The sequence below is a fragment of the Salmo salar genome, chromosome 01 (assembly GCF_965601325.2).
Source record: "Salmo salar chromosome 01, fSalSal1, whole genome shotgun sequence".
Lineage (NCBI taxonomy): Eukaryota > Metazoa > Chordata > Actinopteri > Salmoniformes > Salmonidae > Salmo > Salmo salar.
Genome location: NC_138291.1, coordinates 154,486,208 through 154,504,681, shown reverse-complemented (window position 1 = coordinate 154,504,681; position 18,474 = coordinate 154,486,208). Strand labels below are relative to the sequence as shown.

Below are 18,474 nucleotides of genomic sequence, written 5' to 3'. Positions count from 1 at the left end.
TCCGCTTAATTTCTGTTTGTCTCGTGTGCACCTGTCAGTCCCAGTCGCAGGAAACAGTAACATAGCGCACGCTACTTTTCGCTGACCAGGCATTCATCTTTGCTTACCTGCTGAATGCTTCTAAATGTAAGCCATTGACTTAAAGTAATAATTACTTCTCAGGCTACTCTCTCGTTTCTCAATTAATTTGAAATCACATTTTAAGTCAGCTGCTTTTATAAATTCCATGAGGGTTAATGTTGAACGTTACATTTGTGTTCCTAAAATGTAAATTGAAAAGGTATTGTCGCTGCTTCCTGTTGACAAGCCATTTTCATAAATAGCCCAATGTCAAAACACAGTTTAGAGATTAGATTAGACATTAGAGATTAGAGAGTTTAATAGTCACATCATACACAGGGTTGCAGATGTAATTACAGGGCACGAGCTCCAACAATGCAGGACAAAGTGAAATAAAATAATACAAATAGATAATAATACAAATATACATAATAATAAATACATTTTAACAACTGTGTCATTGATAAATGTCCATTGGGGGTGGGGACAGGGTTAACGTCCATTAGAGGGGATGGGAAATGTCCACAGGAGGAGCTGCAGGGTGAGTAGGTGACTAGTCGTGACTATTCAGCATAATACATGTGTATTGGGGGGAGGGCAGGGTAAAAATGTCCTTTGAGGTGGGGGGTAGAAGCCTGATGGTCTGGGAGTAGAAGCTATTTGCCAGTCTTACAGTTTTTACCATGATGCTCCTATACTGCCTGCGTCTGAGTGATAGAACGGGGAGAACAGGCCATGGCTCAGGTTGCTGATGTCCCTGATTATCTTCTTTGTCAGGTTGTAGCGCTGTTGAAACTAACACAACTAAAAAAAACACATGGAAACTGGAGATATTTTTTACATTACTGGTTCGAGAACAAACGTCAGAAGTCATTAATCACCTACATTTTGGAGTGAGGATATTTGATTTGGGGGTCTCCAAAACAGAAAGAGAAACGCAACACTTATTTCCAATCACTGATATTGATATCACATTGAAATCAATTGCACGAGGGGGAGATAAGGTTGCAAGTCCTGTTAAAACTAACACAGATCAAAAACTACACGGAATCTGGTAATAATGTGTTGCCTACTATTTATAGAAGACAGCTAGCTACATTTTGAAGCGTTGCATTTTGATACAAGTGGGTCGCCAACGCGGTATGGGTAATGCAACACTTTTTCTTTTCATGCTGAAATCAAAAGAACAGGGTAAAACGTTTGAGCTGTAGCGTTGTTGGTTAGATGAGAACTTAGAGAAGGATTACAGTATTGGCCTAACTATATTTTGGAATGTCGGATGTTGATTTTCGGCAAGCTACTTTAATAGAGACCAAGAGACCAGGGCTTCCCGAGTGGCGCAGCACAATTGTCCAAGAGTCGTCCAGGTTAGGGGAGGGTTTGGCTGACCTGATTTCCTTGTCCATTGCGCTCTAGAGACTCCTTGTGGAGGCCAGGCGCCTGCAAGCAGACTTCAGTCGCCAGCTGGACAGTGTTTCCTCCGACACATTGGTGCGGCTGGCTTCCGGGTTAAGCGAGCAGTGCGGCTTGGCAGGGTCGTGTTTCGAAGGACGCATGGCTCTCGACCTTCGCCTCTCCCGAGTCCGTAACATGGCTGGGGAGAAGTTAGGTGCTTAAACAGAAAATATCTATTACATCCGACTACTAATAAAACCAAATAAATCAGTGACTAAACTATTTTTGATCATGTCTCTGTTATGTGGCTCAGTTGGTAGAGCATGGCACTTGCAACACCAGGTTTGTGGGTTTGATTCCCATGGGGGACAAGTATGAATGAAAATGTATGCACTCACAGTAAGTCTTTAAGTTGCTCTGGATAAGAGTGTATGATGAAAATGTATATTTAGGTTACTCTTTTGTTTGTGTATGTGAACTGTATGTGCAAGGTGCACACAGTTACTGTCTTGTTTGAAAAGTCAACTTTAATGGCAAGCAATTAAATCTTAATCACGTGGGTTCTCACATTTGAAATTGTTGTGCTCTAGTTATCTATATTTTCACTAAAATCAATTGAGGTGCACATCAGGGACAGTCCTTTAGTGGTCAGTCAAATAAGGTACATTTATTCAACGTCACTAGTGATCTGTCACAACCTCACTTCTGAGTCTCCCTATCCTGCTTTCTAGGTTGCTCTGTGTCCTAAGCACACATACTTTTTTACACATTATAATCTATGTGTTCACCTTTTTATTGAAGGAAGAAAGTGGAAAATATGATCTTATCTTCTGTTCATTTGTGAGTTTTCAATTATTACTTTTATTTTTGATCAATGATCTATTTAATCAGATATTGTAAGTAGCCCATTCCATATGTTAGACTGAAACACCTTATTTGGTTTTACAGATGTGGCTAGTGCTGCAGAAATAGAAGGTTGTGCAGGTATGTATGAATTACAGAATGCCACTCCTTATGATTGTCCAGCTCAATGTCAGCCATTAAATATAATCAGTGTCTTTGAGGCACAAAAGCCTTTCTTGTCAACAGAAATTTTGTACAGCTATGGAGTCAGTTAAGAATTATGACTTGAATAATAATGTTTTATAGTTGCAAATAGAGAAATATGGAAGTGATACTCCACATGCCAAACACCTTCTAAATCAAGGAACAATTCAAGGTTTCATAGATTCTCTTTCGCTCTAATCAGATTCTGATCCCACTCTATCCATTGTATTATCCCCTGGGCACATCAGTGTAGCTACTCCGCCTGTTACAGTACACTGTGAGTTACCAGAAGGCATTGTTTGATGAACAATCCCTAACCTTTCCTCCTGTGGTTTACCAAAACATGTGAAAGAATTTATTGGTGGTGATGAAATAAAAAACAACTAAAATATATTTGGATTCCTGTTTTTCATTTCTTCAATGATTGGATTTGCTTCTAAAAAACGAAGTTAGCCAAAAATCCACAAAAGTAATATGATCTATGGATGCAATCCAAGCCATAACTTAGTTGGCACAGACTGATTACTCTGACTGGAAATATTTATTATGTAAACTAAACAGACATGGATCAAGGTATCTGCCATTTCCTCATTTGGAGAAGCATTAGTCACCTCCATTACAAAGCTATAAAAGTCGTGGGGTGAAAAAGCTCAAACAAGAAACTATCCATCAAATTGTCCAACTTCAAATAAACCCAATAGATCAGTAACTGAACTCATTTGATCATGTCAATGTGTGTGTTGTGTTGGATTCTGAGAAAATGAAAATATACATATTCATGTCACTGATGGAGTGCTGAGACTTTAGAGGGTCTACACCAGAAGTGAATGGTTATAGGAGGAAGCAATATAGTGTGAGCAATTAAGCTTGGAATGTGTTGAGTGCAGGGAAGCAATTACATGTGGTAGGCATTGATGAAGGGAGAGAGCCATGGATTACTGATGGAGGGGTGTTGAGGTCAAGTCAGGTCACCTTAAAGGAGAATTATAAGTTTATGGCCCGTATCTCTTGTGTCCTGCCTAGCAGTTGTTAGGGTGATGTTGCTGTTAAGCTACTGCATATTTAGTTTTGGTTTTGTTTATTTGTGTGTGTATAGTTTAAAGTAACTGAAAAGTCAACAACTTTATTTGATCGATTAATCACAAGATTTCTCATCTTTGAAATAGCTGTGCTGTAGTTACCTATATTTTCAGGAAGTTTAATGTAGGGTGGACCACATGGACAGCTCCTTAGTGGTCAATGAAAATAAGGTCATTTTCTTCAGCGTCACTAATGATCTGTCACAACATCAGACGTGAGTCTCCATTTCCTCCTCTGTAGGTTTTCTGTGTCCTACCAAGCACACATCAGTTTTCTCACATGACAATCTATGTGTGGAGTTCACTTCACTGACGGAAGAAAGTGGAAAATATGTCTTTGTCTGATATTCTTCTCATTTGTGAGTATTCAATTATTTTAGTCTTTGGATCAATATCTCTTTACACTGATTTTAATTTTTGGTAATATGTTACATAATGTATGCTTTATAACTTGTTCTAAGTATGTATGAGCCTTTATTATGCCTTATAGTAAGGCTTGTAAAATGTCTCACTAAGTTGTTTTTACCTTGTTCAAAGATGTTGCCGGTGTTGCGGTAAAAGAAAGTTGTGCAGGTACATATTACCAAATGTCACTTCATTAATTGTCCAGCTCAACAGCTATTGATTTATTTCAGGCATAAAAGTATTTTTTTGATGACAGATTTGTACGCTACTTTTCACAATAGAGTAGCACAATGCTTAAAGTGCCACATCTTTAATAACAAATGTTTTTAGTTGCAAATAGAGAGACAAGGAAGTGATACTCCACATACAAACACATTCTGAACCAAGATTCTTATCACTCACAATTTCATAGATTCTCTCTATTTCTCTAAACAGATTCGGTTCCCACTCCCACTATTGTATTTTCCTCTGGGTACATCAATGTAGCTACACCTGTTACAGTACGCTGTGAGTCACCAAAAGGCACAGAGTGCATTTTCTACAGAGATCATGACCCCAAACCTATAAGAAAACTGGATTACAAGCAGGGTGCTTGTCAGTTCAAGTTGTTGTGGAATGAGTTCAAAAAGTGGAACAAGACTGAAGTAGATCTCAGCTGTGTAATTCTACAGAACAGAGATAAATTGATTAAAACCTCAGAACCTAGTGATGCTCGAAGACTTATACTGAGTGGTAAGTGTCAGTTTTACAGTACTCCAAAGCACATGTTTACCAGAGTTCACTTCCCACTTGTTAATTGACTTGATAAATTACTTTCACAATTTACAAACAGATCCAATTGGGAAGCCCAGTGTTCATGTGGAGAAGATTGGGAATTACCTCAATCTTCGATGTGAGGCCAAGGCTGGCACCTCATGCTACTTTTATCTGAAAAATGGTGACTCACACTTCAAAAAACTACCCTACAAAGACAATGTCTGTGTGGGGAGAGTGGCAGAAGAGGAACTGCAGAGGAAGAGGAGCAGTGCTGGAGAGATCTTCATCACCTGTGCTGTGGAGCTGGTGATAGAGGGTGAAGATACTGTGACATCACAGCATAGTGAACCCCTCGGTATCACCATAGATGGTGAGAAAGACTAGAGCCCATCAATTTCTGTGATTTCAAATGTGTCAATCTTCTATCGGTCTATTGTTGTATTGCAAGACTAATATATTATTATTGTAGACATATCAAAGCTTTATTAATTTCAGTATTAAATCCTCCAGGAGCTACTAGTTCCCCATCAGAGTTCAGTTTAATCAAACCTGTTCAGGAGGAGACAAGCAGCAATGTCACAGCCCAAGGAAGAGGTGAGTAACATTGGTTGAGTTTTAGATTAACTGTGAAAATATTATCATGACAATCCTCTCTCTGTGTATTACTGTATTGCAAGACTAATACTGTATATTATTATTGTACATACTGTGTATATCATTGTTTTATTTACTTTGGTTGTAAATCCTCCTGGAGCCACCAGTTACATCCCACTTGGAGAGGATTGGTCAGTCAGTAGTATAACTACACAAGGAGAAGGTGTATTAAATAAACATGGTTATTGTGAGCTCAGTTTGTTGAAGTACATCAGCAAGTGCCTATTCAGATACTGTTTTTGAGAGTGATGTCCCTTTCCCTTCCAGAATCCGCCTCAGAGATCCCCTTCTACCAGTACACCAGTCTTCGTGCTCTTGTCTATGTTATCATTCTGCTGATGGAATCTGTTCTGTGTCTTCTCTGGTATAGACGTGGTGCATGCCTTCTCATACTCACACAAATTGTAACGGATGTAGGAACTTCATTTGATTACTCTTTTATTTCTGAGAATGTTCCTGCACAGCAGGAAATGCAAACTTGCAGTGCATTTGAGCATTAGAAATGCTTCAAAAGTTTGTAATATCTGCTTTGAAATTTTCAAACTTGATTTGCCCTAAAACAAATGTATCAACCACAACAAAAATTTCCATTAATTATCATCCACATAATAATTCACATTTCCTGTTCCTGCAGGATTATTATCCTGCTGTAGCAAACTGGCTCAAATTAAGATCCTACATCTGTTTTTTGTTCAGAAGGCTTTTGTCATGTCTTTTATTAGCTATACAACCTGGCTGTATGATTTGTTTTCATCATACTTTTATCTCTGAAGTTAATCCGCAAGGCAATGTCAAACGGAGGTAAGAGTGGTCTATTTATTCATAAATATTTACTCATGCATTTTTTGGGGGATTATCTGTTTGATGTACTGGTGAATTGTCGTGTCTTGACCAAAACCCATCTAAGATGCAATTTGTGTGTGTGGAACAAAGCTCTTTACTCCCCACTGTTTGTTAATGTATTTTATATTATGCAAAGTGTTTCATGTGTAATGAGTTTATATGTCTAAAACAGAGCAATTTTATTAGCATTTCATTTTTTTCTGTTCATGGATGTTGTGTTTTCCAGGGGAAATAAAGCTTGTACATTATATTGTAAATCTTGTTGGAAATGTTTAATTTATTTGGAAATTGAGGAGCCACTCTGAGAGGAGACAGCATTGTGTTTAGATTACACAGCAGTTGAGTTTCAAAGGTCTTCAACAATCTTCAGCGGTCCAATGACTCATGATGTTCACTGTTGTACCTGAGCTTTAGCAGAGTGTGTCGAGTCTGTTTGTCACGCAGATGTGACCACAGTGAGGGTACTGATCATACAGGTACACTTCTATTTCTAGAGATGAGGAGAAGGCACCAACATCGCCCCTGCAAACAACACCGCATACGGCTTGCAATACATATCTTCATACTGTATGAAGCTCATGTCTATATCCATCAATATAAATGACCTGTCAAAGAACATGAAGAGGTGTGGACAGACACAGTAATGGAATTGTGGTCATGATCTAGGCTGAGATGTGCTACAATGAGCCATTGTGCCGCAACTGGTCCCCTAACACTCTGTCCCTAGCCCTCAAAACCAGATGGATGAGAAAAACATCTATCATTCAACAATTTAAATAAATAAAATGCCAGTTGTATAATTTCTGGATATATTGCAAGATTCACATAATAAAAAATGTCCAACCTTTAAAAAGAAACTGGTGCGTCCTACAAGGAGTTGATGTCAATGTTATCCAGCACTATCCAGTACTCTTACAGAAATCTTAATTATTTGAGAAACAATCCATAACCTTTCCACCTGTGGTTTACCAAAACATGTGAAACAATTTATTGGTGGTGATGAAATAAAAAACAACTAAAATATATTTGGATTCCTGTTTTCCATTTCTTCAATGCTTGGATTTGCTTCCAAAAAACGAAGTTAGCCAAAAATCCACAAAAGTAATGTGATCTATAGATGCAATCCAAGCCATATCTTAGTTGGCACAGTCTGATTACTCTGACTGTAAATATGTATTATGTAAACTAAACAGACATGGATCAAGGTACCTGCCATTTCCTCATTTGGAGAAGCATTAGTGACCTCCATTACAAAGCTATAAAAGTTGTGGGTTGAAAAAGCTCAAACAAGAAACTATCCATCAAATTGTCCAACTTCAAATAAACCCAATAGATCAGTAACTGAACTCATTTGATCATGTCAATGTGTGTGTTGTGTTGGGATCTGAGAATATGAAAATATACATATTCATGTCAATGATGGAGTGCTGAGGTTTAGAGGGTCTACACCAGAAGTTTATGGTTATAGGAGGAAGCTATATAGTGTGAGCAATTAAGCTTGGATTGTGTTGAGTGCAGGGAAGCAATTACATGTGGCAGACATTGATGAAGGGAGAGAGCCGTGGATTACTGATGGAGGGGTGTTGAGGTCAAGTCAGGTCACCTTAAAGGAGAATTATAAGTTTATGGCCCGTATCTCTTGTGTCCTGCCTAGCAGTTGTTAGGGTGATGTTGCTGTTAAGCTACTGCGTATTTAGTTCTGGTTTTGTTTATTTGTGTGTGTAGATTTCAAAGTTACTCTTTGAAAAGTCAACAAGTTTATTTGATCAATTATTCACTAAAGGTCTCATATTTGAAATAGCTGTGCTGTAGTTACCTATATTTTCAGGAAGTTTAATGTAGGGTGGACCACATGGACAGCTCCTTAGTGGTCAATGAAAATAAGGTCATTTTCTTCAGCGTCACTAATGATCTGTCACAACATCAGACGTGAGTCTCCATATCCTCCTCTGTAGGTTTTCTGTGTTCTACCAAGCACACATCAGTTTTCTCACATGACAATCTATGTGTGGAGTTCACTTCACTGACGGAAGAAAGTGGAAAATATGTCTTTGTCTTATATTCTTCTCATTTGTGAGTATTCAATTATTTTGGTCTTTGGATCAATATGTCTTTACACTGATTTTAAGTTTTGGTAATATGTTACTTAATGTATGCTTTATAACTTGTTCTAAGTATGTATGAGCCTTTATTATGCCTTATAGTAAGGCTTGTAAAATGTCTCACTAAGTTGTTTTTACCTTGTTCAAAGATGTTGCCGGTGTTGCGGTAAAAGAAAGTTGTGCAGGTACATATTACCAAATGTCACTTCATTAATTGTCCAGCTCAACAGCTATTGATTTATTTCAGGCATAAACATATTTTTTGATGACAGATTTGTACGCTACTTTTCACAATAGAGTAGCACAATGCTTAAAGTGCCACATCTTTAATAAGAAATGTATTTAGTTGCAAATAGAGAGACAAGGAAGTGATACTCCACATACAAACACATTCTGAACCAAGATTCTTATCACTCACAATTTCATAGATTCTCTCTATTTCTCTAAACAGATTCGGTTCCCACTCCCACTATTGTATTTTCCTCTGGGTACATCAATGTAGCTACACCTGTTACAGTACGCTGTGAGTCACCAGAAGGCACAGAGTGCATTTTCTACAGAGATCACCACCCCAACCCTATAAGAAAACTGGATTACAAGCAGGGTGCTTGCCAGTTCAATTTGTTATGGAATGAGTTCTAAAAGTGGAACAAGACTGAAGTAGATCTCAGCTGTGTAATTCTACAGAACAGAGAAGATAAAACGAGCAAAACCTCAAAACCGAGTGATGCTCGAAGACTTATAGTGGGTGGTAAGTGACAGTTTTACAGTACTCCAAAGCACATGTTTACCAGAGTACACTTCCCACTTGTTAACTGACTTCATAAATTACTTTCACAATTTACCAACAGATCCAATTGGAAAGCCCAGTGTTCATGTGGAGAATATTGGGAATTACCTCAATCTTCGATGTGAGGCCAAGGCTTGCACCTCATGCTACTTTTATCTGAACAATGGTGACTCACACTTCAAAAAACTACCCTACAATGGCAATGTCTTTGTGGGGAGAGTCGCAGAAGAGGAACTGCAGAGGAAGAGGAGCAGTGCTAGAGAGATCTTCATCACCTGTGCCGTGGAGCTGGTGGTAGAGGGTGAAAATACTGTTACATCACAGCATAGTGAACCCCTCGGTATCACCATAGATGGTGAGGAAGACTAGAGCCCATCAATTTCTGTGATTTCAAATGTGTCAATCTTCTGTTGGGTTGTTGTTGTAGTGCAAGACTAGTATATTATTATTGTACACATATCAATGTTTTAATTATTTCAGTTGTAAATCCTCCAGGAGCTACTAGTTCCCCATCAGAGTTCAGTTTAATCAAACCTGTTCAGGAGGAGACAAGCAGCAATGTCACAGCCCAAGGAAGAGGTGAGTAACATTGGTTGAGTTTTAGATTAACTGTGAAAATATTATTATGACAATCCTCTGTTTGTCTATTACTGTATTGCAAGACTAATACTGTATATTATTATTGTACATACTGTGTATATCATTGTTTTACTTATTTTGGTTGTTAATCCTCCTGGAGCCACCAGTTCCATCCCACTTGGAGAGGATAGGTCAGTCAGTAGTATAACTACACAAGGAGAAGGTGTATTAAATAAACATGGTTATTGTGAGCTCAGTTTATCTAAATACATCAGCAAGTGCCTATTCAGATACTGTTTTTGATTGTGATGTCCCTTTCCCTTCCAGAATCCGCCTCAGAGATCCCCTTCTACCAGTATACCAGTCTTCGTGCTGTTGTCTATGTTATCATTCTGCTGATGGAATCTGTTCTGTGTCTTCTCTGGTATAGACGTGGTACATGCCTTCTCATACTCATACACAACATGTAACGGATGTAGGAACTTCATTTGATTACTCTTTTATTTCTGAGAATTTTCCTGCACAGCAGGAAATGCAAACTTGCAGTGCATTTGAGCATTAAAAATGCTTCTAACGTTTGTAATTTCCCTGTTGAAATTTTCAAACTTGATTTTCCTAAAAGAAATGTATCAACCCCAACAAAAATATCCATTAATTATCATCCACATAATAATTCACATTTCCTGTTCCTGCAGGATTATTTTCCTGCTGTAGCAATCTGGCTCAAATTAAGATCCTACATCTGTTTTTTGTTCAGAAGGCTTTTGTCATGTCTTTTATTAGCTATACAACCTGGCGGTATGATTTGTTTTCATCATACTTTTATCTCTGAAGTTGATCCACAAGGCAATGTCAAACGGAGGTAAGAGTGGTCTATTTATTCATAAATATTTACTCATGCATTTTTTTTCGATTATATGGTTGATGTACTGGTGAATTGTCGTGTCTTGACCAAAACCCATCTAAGATGCAATATGTGTGTGTAGAACAATGCTCTTTACTCCCCATTGCTTGTTAATGTATTTTATATTATGCGAAGTGTTTCATGTGTAATGAGTTTATATGTCTAAAATACAGCTATTTTATTAGCATTTAATTTTTTCTTCTCATGGATGTTGTGTTTTCCAGGGGAAATAAAGCTTGTACATTATATTGTAAATCTTGTTGGAAATGTTTAATTTATTTGGAAATTGAGGAGCCACTCTGAGAGGAGACAGCATTGTGTTTAGATTACACAGCTGTTGAGTTTCAAAGGTCTTCAACAATCTTCAGCGGTCCAATGACTCATGATGTTCACTGTTGTACCTGAGCTTTAGCAGAGTGTGTCGAGTCTGTTTGTCACGTAGATGTGACCACAGTGAGGGTACTGATAATGCAGGTACACTTCTATTTCTAGAGATGAGAAGAAGACACCAACATCACCCCTGCAAACAACACCGCATACGGCTTGCAATACATATCTTCATACTGTATGAAGCTCATGTCTATTTCCATCAATAGAAATGACTTGTCAGAGAACATGAAGCGGTGTGGAAAGACACAGTAATGGAATTGTGGTCATGATCTAGTCTGAGATGTGCTACAATGTGCCATTGTGCTGCAACTGGTCCCCTAACACTCTGTCCCTAGCCCTCAAAACCAGATGGATGAGAAAAACATCTATCATTCAACAATTTAAATAAATAAAATGCCAGTTGTATAATTTCCAGATATATTGCAAGATTCACATAAAAAAAATGTCCAACCTTTAAAAAGAAACTGGTGCGTCCTACAAGGAGTTGATGTCAATGTTATCCAGTACTCTTACAGAAATCTTAATTATTTGAGAAACAATCCATAACCTTTCCACCTGTGGTTTACCAAAAAATTTTAAAAATGTATTGGTGGTGATGAAGTAAAAAACAACTAAAATATATTTGGATTCCTGTTTTGCATTTCTTCAATGCTTGGATTTGCTTCCAAAAAACGAAGTTAGCCAAAAATCCACAAAAGTAATATGATCTATGGATGCAATCCAAGCCATATCTTAGTTGGCACAGAGTGATTACTCTGACTGGAAAAATGTATTATGTAAATTAAACAGACATGGATCAAGGTAACTGCCATTTCCTCATTTGGAGAAGGGTTAGTCACCTCCATTACAAAGCTATAAAAGTTGTGGGGTGAAAAAGCTCAAACAAGAAACTATCCATCAAATTGTCCAACTTCAAATGAACCCAATAGGTCAGTAACTGAACTCATTTGATCATGTCAATGTGTGTGTTGTGTTGGGATCTGAGAATATGAAAACATACTTATTCATGTCACTGATGGAGTGCTGAGGTTTAGAGGGTCTACACCAGAAGTGAATGGTTATAGGAGGAAGCTATATAGTGTGAGCAATTAAGCTTGGAATGTGTTGAGTGCAGGGATGCAATTACATGTGGCAGGCATTGATGAAGGGAGAGAGCCATGGATTACTGATAGAGGGGTGTTGAGGTCAAGTCAGGTCACCTTAAATATACGTTTATGGCCCGTATCTCTTGTGTCCTGCCTAGCAGTTGTTAGGGTGATGTTGCTGTTAAGCTACTGTGTATTTAGTTCTGGTTTTGTTTATTTGTGTGTGTATAGTTTAAAGTAACTGAAAAGTCAACAAGTTTATTTGATAAATTATTCACTAGAGGTCTCATATTTCAAATAGCTGTGCTGTAGTTACCTATATTTTCAGGAAGTTTAATGTAGGGTGGACCACATGGACAGCTCCTTAGTGGTCAATGAAAATAAGGACATTTTCTTCAGCGTCACTAATGATCTGTCACAACATCAGACGTGAGTCTCCATATCCTCCTCTGTAGGTTTTTCTGTGTCCTACCAAACACACATCAGTTTTCTCACATGACAATCTATGTGTGGAGTTCACTTCACTGACGGAAGAAAGTGGAAAATATGTCTTTGTCTTATATTCTTCTCATTTGTGAGTATTCAATTATTTTGGTCTTTGGATCAATATCTCTTTACACTGATTTTAATTTTTGGTAATATGTTACATAATGTATGCTTTATAACTTGTTCTAAGTATGTATGAGCCTTTATTATGCCTAATAGTAATGCTTGTAAAATGTCTCACTAAGTTGTTTTTACCTTGTTCGAAGATGTTGCCGGTGTTGCGGTAAAAGAAAGTTGTGCAGGTACATATTACCAAATGTCACTTCATTAATTGTCCAGCTCAACAGCTATTAATTTATTTCAGGCATAAACATATTTTTTGATGACAGATTTGTACACTACTTTTCACAACTAATATAGAGTAGCACAATGCTAAAAGTGCCATATCTTTATTAATCAATGTATTTAGTTGCAAATAGAGAGACAAGGAAGTGATACTCCACATACAAATACAATCTGAATCAAGATTCTTATCACTCACAATTTCATAGATTCTCTCTATTTCTCTAAACAGATTCGGTTCCCACTCCCACTATTGTATTTTCCCCTGATTACATCAATGTAGCTACACCTGTTACAGTACGCTGTGAGTCACCAGAAGGCACAGAGTGCATTTTCTACAGAGATCATGACCCCAAACCTATAGGAACAGTGGATTACAAGCAGGGTGCTTGCCAGTTCAAGTTGTTATGGAATGAGTTCAAAAAGTGGAACAAGACTGAAGTAGATCTCAGCTGTGTAATTCAACAGAACAGAGAAGGTAAAACGATCAAAACCTCAAAACCTAGTGATGCTCGAAGACTTAATGTGGGTGGTAAGTGACAATTTTACAGTACTCCAAAGCACATGTTTACCAGAGTACACTTCCCACTTGTTAACTGACTTCATAAATGTCTTTCACAATTTACAAACAGATCCAATTGCAAAGCCCAGTGTTCATGTGGAGAAGATTGGGAATTACCTCGGTCTTCGATGTGAGGCCAAGGCTGGCACCTCATGCTACTTTTATCTGAACAATGGTGACTCACACTTTAATAAACAACCCTACAAAGACAATGTCTGTGTGGGGAGAGTGGCAGAAGAGGAACTGCAGAGGAAGAGGAGCGGTGCTGGAGAGATCTTCATCACCTGTGCTGTGGAGCTGGTGGTAGAGGGTGAAGATACTGTGACATCACAGCATAGTGAACCTTTCGGTATCACCATAGATGGTGAGGAAGACTAGAGCCCATCAATTTCTGTGATTTCAAATGTGTCAATTTTCTGTTGGTCTATTGTTGTATTGCAAGACAAATATATTATTATTGTACACATATCAAAGCTTTATTCATTTCAGTGTTAAATCCTCCAAGAGCTACGAGTTCCCCATCAGAGTTCAGTTTAATCATAACTGGTCAGGAGGAGACAAGCAGCAATGTCACAGCCCAAGGAAGAGGTGAGTAACATTGGTTGAGTTTTAGATTAACTGTTAGTAGTCCTAAGAACTTCAAATTGCAAGTTCAGTGAATGACTCTGCTTCTAAATGTACAGCTTTTGATACGTCTCTAACATCTCTAACCTGTTAAGTATCTCGATAGTCACTGTTAGTAAAGGTAATTTGCACAAACATTCTAGTCATTGTAAGGTCAGGTTATACTGTACAGATGACTCACTGACTCACTGTGAGCCTTCATTCAGTTTCTTCAGGTCCAGTGTTCCTCATCATCAGTCTGGGTGCTGGTTCCCTTTTCCTGGTTCTGCTAGCTGGGTCTGTGCTGTGTGTTCTCCAAAGCAATTGTGGTGCGTGCTTTCAGATAGGTCTACTCATAACACATTCTTATTTTGTTCCAAATGCTACTTCAAGTTATTCTCAAAGTTGCTAAATTATCTCTATATATCTTTTGAAGGGGTTCAATGCAGGCCTGTAAATACTGGGTAAGACTGGTGTATTCATTTTAGATTCACATAATTCTTTCTTTCTTCATGCACGGCTATATCTTTCTGACTGTACTGCATTGTCTCGACAGAAGCCCACCTGATCAGCAAGACCAAACCCCACCTTGTGTCTGTGAGTATGAGAGTTAACTAAACCACCACTGCCTTTATCTTCTTTTGTTCAGTGTTTTATTTTCCCTCATTCTCTCATTTCAAACAGATTCTGTCATCACAAAGCCGTCTAGGGATGAGGTGAGTTGGTTTGAACCAGTGCAGTGTGAAGTAGCCTAATATGCACTTTACTTCTACGATATCAAGCAATATTGCCAATAGCACCAATGACAACCCTACTGTGCACACAGCTCAAAGTGACTTGATCTCTCTCTTACAGGAAGAGGACAGTAGTCTGCAATACGCTACTGTGACATATACCAGTGACCGAGCTAGTCTTCAATATGCAACAGTGACATCTACCGGTAACCAAGTTGGACCTGGGCGCAGCAAGATCAAGTTTGAAATAGCTGGAGAGTACGCCCTCTTAGCAGAATCATAGAAGAAGAAACATTTACTGGATAACATGTTTTGCCATAGTTTACAGTTACAATCCTATCTTTTTTTCTTCATATTGGATCATAATTTAGTCATAGCACAAAGAACACTGCCACAACAACAAAGATATCTACTAATTTCTGAAAACAAGCAGTGTCAACTATTTGCATTTTAGGTTAAATTAAATAAATGAAAAAATTAACTCTATCTGAAACATAAAATAAATATTTTTCTAAATTGAGTTACTCAATGTAGTCAGCAGTCACAAATCAGTATTCACCAATCTATTTCACTCATTGACAAGAGTCAATAGAGACTCAAATCCACAAGAGGGTAGAACACATGTCAAACTTTGCTTGTTACATCTCACATCTCTCTCTCCCTTTCTGATCTCTCGCTCTCTACATCTCTCTCTTTAACCTTGTCTGGTGTATATTAGTTTTCAGTGGTGGAAAAGGTACTCAACTGTCATACTTGAGTAAAAGTAAAGATACCTTCATAGAAAATGACCCAAGTAAAAGTAAAAGTCACCCAGTAAAATTCTACTTGAGTAAAAGTCTATAAGTATTTGGTTTAAAATATACTTAAGTATGAAAAATAAAAGTATAAATAATTTCAAATTCCTTATTTTAAGCAAACCAGAGTCCACCATTTTCTTTTTTTTCTCTTTTTTTTACGGAATGCCAGGGGCACACTCCAACACTCAGCCATCATTTACAAACAAATCATGTCAGTTTAGTGAGTCCGCCAGATCAGAAGCAGTAGGGATGACCAGGGATGTTCGGTTGATAAGTCTGTGAATGTCACTATCTTCCTGGCCTGCTAAGCATTCAAAATGTAATGAGTACTTTTGGGTGTCAATGAAAATGTATGGAGTAAAAAGTACAATATTTTCTTAAGAATGTAGTGAACTAAAAGTAAAAGCAGTCAAAAATATAAATAGTAAAGTGTAGATACCCCAAAAAGCTACTTAAGTGTTACTATAAAGTATTTTTTACTTAAGTACTTTACACTTCCGTTAGTTTAAAAAAAATATGTTTTGTTATTATGTTGGTTTAATTACAGTATCTGTCTTTACTTCCACCTGTTGATACACTACCTCCATTTTTCCTCTCTCTGATTCCTGATTCACAAATCAAATCAAATCAAATCAAATGTTATTGGTCACATACACATGGTTAGCAGATGTTAATGCGAGTGTAGCGAAATGCTTGTGCTTCTACTTCTGACCATGCAGTCATATCTAACAAGTAATCTAACAAGTTCACAACATCTACCTTTTACACACAAGTGTATAGGAATGAATAAGAATATGTACATGTAAATATATGGATGAGCAATGGCCGAACGGCATAGGCAAGATGCAGTAAATGGTATAGAGTACACTATATACCTATGAGATGAGGAATGTAGGGTATGTAAACATTATATAAAGTGGCATTGTTTAAAGTGACTAGTGATACATTTATTACATCCAATTTTTTATTATTAAAGTGGCTAGAGATTTGAGTCAGTATGTTAGCAGCAGCCGCTCAATGTTAGTGATGGCTGTTTAACAATATGATGGCCTTGAGATAGAAGCTGTTTTTCAGTCTCTCGGTGTCAGCTTTGATGCACCTGTACTGACCTCGCCTTCTGGATGGTAGCGGGGTGAACAGGCAGTGACTCGGGTGGTTGTTGTCCTTGATGATCTTTTTGGCCTTCCTGTGACATCAGGTGGTGTAGGTGTCCTGGAGGGCAGGTAGTTTGCCCCCGGTGATGCGTTGTGCAGACCTCACTACCTTCCGGAGAGCTTTGCGATTGTGGGCAGAGCAGTTGCCGCACCAGGCGATGATACAGCCCGACAGGATGCTCTCGATTGTGCTTCTGTAAAAGTTTGTGAGTGTTTTTGGTGACAAGCCAAATTTCTTCAGCATTCTGATGGTTAAGAGGCGCTGTTGTGCCTTCTTCACCATGCTGTCTGTGTGGGTGGACCATTTCAGTTTGTCCATGATGTGTACACCGAGGAACTTAAAACTTTCCACCTTCTCCATTACTGTCCCGTCAATGTGGATAGGGGGATGCTCTCTCTGCTGTTTCCTGATGTTCACGATCATCTCCTTTGTTTTGTTGACAGTGAGTGTGAAGTTATTTTCCTGACACCACACTCCAAGGACCCTCACCTCCTCCCTGTAGGCCGTCTCGTCGTTGTTGGTAATATCTGATACTCTGTGGACCCAACCTCCTCCTGTAGTCTGTCAACATCTGTTCCTCTCAGACCAATTGCATTCTCATACTGGGCTATAAATAGATGTGCAAAAGTTTTAAGATGTGATTCATTTGAACAAGTATACTTGATGCATGTGTAAATGAACGGCTTTCTTGATGAATAAGTAAATTATTCATGTGCAAAGCTTCAACTAGAGACAAATTAAACCCACATGATAATTGCAACATTTAAATAATATTTTAAATTGACTTTTTTGCAACTACAAGTGGTTCCTCCTGGTTAGGCCCAACCTAATGTCTAAAACCCAGAACAAAATATTACATGAACATAACTCTCATAACCCCTGTGCTCCCAACAGAGGTAACATGTTTGTTACGGATCTTAGGACAGAATAGGCCCAGCCAGATCAGTCTTATCTAAACCTGCAATTGGAGCACATTACAAACCTATGACAGCTACAGGTATGATAGTGTATATGAAAACTATGCACCATCACAGAAGGGTCATAGGTGGGAGCTATTGTTTCACCATAAAGGTAGAGAGGGGAGACAGAAAATACAGTGTGTCACTCACACTCACTACTGTGGCATTGCCTGAGTCATTATCTACAGCCAACAGCTCCTGTGTATATTTCTAAAAACATTTTCGAGAGCATGTGAAAATAGTCGACCCCGAAAGCATCTTTCATTTGGATATATGCTGTTTCACTTCTCTCTCTGCATTATAATAATAACAGGTGGCAGGTTTGGGACCTTCAAAGAATTCTTAACCATGATCCAATGAATGTGCTGCTGGTGCCTTATCTGTGCGTTATGTATTATTAATAATATAATTATTGTACTGTATAATAAAATGTAAAATAATTTACTTTCATAACAATATCCCTAATTGTACTTTTGCTTGGAATAACAATGAACTACATTTCTTGTAGTCTCTCTTGACCTACAATTAACTGATGCAGGTGCGTTTCTTCCCTTCTCTTGCTTGTTTTGTCATTCAACATTAGGGATGCACTTTTGTGATTTGCATGGTTATCAATGGCTGGGAAATAAATGTTGAGCTCTTCTTACAGCTCTTTAAGGATAGGGGGCAGTATTGACAATTTCGGAAAAAAATATGTGCCCATATTAAACTGCCTCCTACTCAAACTCAGAAGCTAGGATATGCATA

At 38.1% G+C, this 18,474-nt stretch overlaps 2 protein-coding genes and 1 long non-coding RNA gene across 6 annotated transcripts; all 3 read left to right on the top strand.

The window, feature by feature from the left end:
* Window positions 1–3,806: 3,806 nt before the first annotated feature.
* Window positions 3,807–6,496, top strand: LOC106567191 (uncharacterized). Its single transcript, XM_082955382.1, has 6 exons — window positions 3,807–3,940; window positions 4,119–4,154; window positions 4,422–4,718; window positions 4,819–5,112; window positions 5,253–5,336; window positions 5,664–6,496. Exons 1-6 carry the CDS (start codon window positions 3,913–3,915, stop codon window positions 5,894–5,896), a joined length of 972 nt encoding a protein of 323 aa, XP_082811508.1. The 5' UTR covers window positions 3,807–3,912; the 3' UTR covers window positions 5,897–6,496.
* A 1,307-nt stretch (window positions 6,497–7,803) lies between these two features.
* On the top strand, window positions 7,804–11,041 carry LOC123739530 (uncharacterized). 4 transcript variants are annotated; one of them, XR_006767738.2, is made up of 6 exons: window positions 7,804–8,312; window positions 8,491–8,526; window positions 8,793–9,092; window positions 9,193–9,486; window positions 9,627–9,710; window positions 10,038–11,037. It is a non-coding gene; the product is annotated as an uncharacterized LOC123739530 (long non-coding RNA). The 4 variants fall into 4 exon arrangements; XR_006767739.2 differs by having other exon boundaries at window positions 9,612–9,710; window positions 10,038–10,925; XR_014377971.1 differs by having other exon boundaries at window positions 9,627–11,041.
* Window positions 11,042–12,275: 1,234 nt separating this feature from the next.
* Window positions 12,276–18,101, top strand: LOC106567203 (uncharacterized). Its single transcript, XM_045692473.2, has 10 exons — window positions 12,276–12,663; window positions 12,842–12,877; window positions 13,150–13,449; window positions 13,550–13,843; window positions 13,969–14,067; window positions 14,310–14,411; window positions 14,519–14,546; window positions 14,639–14,679; window positions 14,767–14,798; window positions 14,938–18,101. Exons 1-10 carry the CDS (start codon window positions 12,636–12,638, stop codon window positions 15,097–15,099), a joined length of 1,122 nt encoding a protein of 373 aa, XP_045548429.2. The 5' UTR covers window positions 12,276–12,635; the 3' UTR covers window positions 15,100–18,101.
* Window positions 18,102–18,474: the final 373 nt, after the last annotated feature.

Coding starts and splice junctions, on each gene's coding strand:
- LOC106567203 (XM_045692473.2), top strand. CDS start 12,636: ATGTCTTTGTCTTATATTCTTCTCATTT. Junction 12,664..12,841: donor GTCTTATATTCTTCTCATTT/GTGAGTATTCAA, acceptor CCTTGTTCGAAG/ATGTTGCCGGTGTTGCGGTA. Junction 14,799..14,937: donor CAAAGCCGTCTAGGGATGAG/GTGAGTTGGTTT, acceptor TCTCTCTTACAG/GAAGAGGACAGTAGTCTGCA.
- LOC106567191 (XM_082955382.1), top strand. CDS start 3,913: ATGTCTTTGTCTGATATTCTTCTCATTT. Junction 3,941..4,118: donor GTCTGATATTCTTCTCATTT/GTGAGTATTCAA, acceptor CCTTGTTCAAAG/ATGTTGCCGGTGTTGCGGTA. Junction 4,719..4,818: donor TCGAAGACTTATACTGAGTG/GTAAGTGTCAGT, acceptor ATTTACAAACAG/ATCCAATTGGGAAGCCCAGT.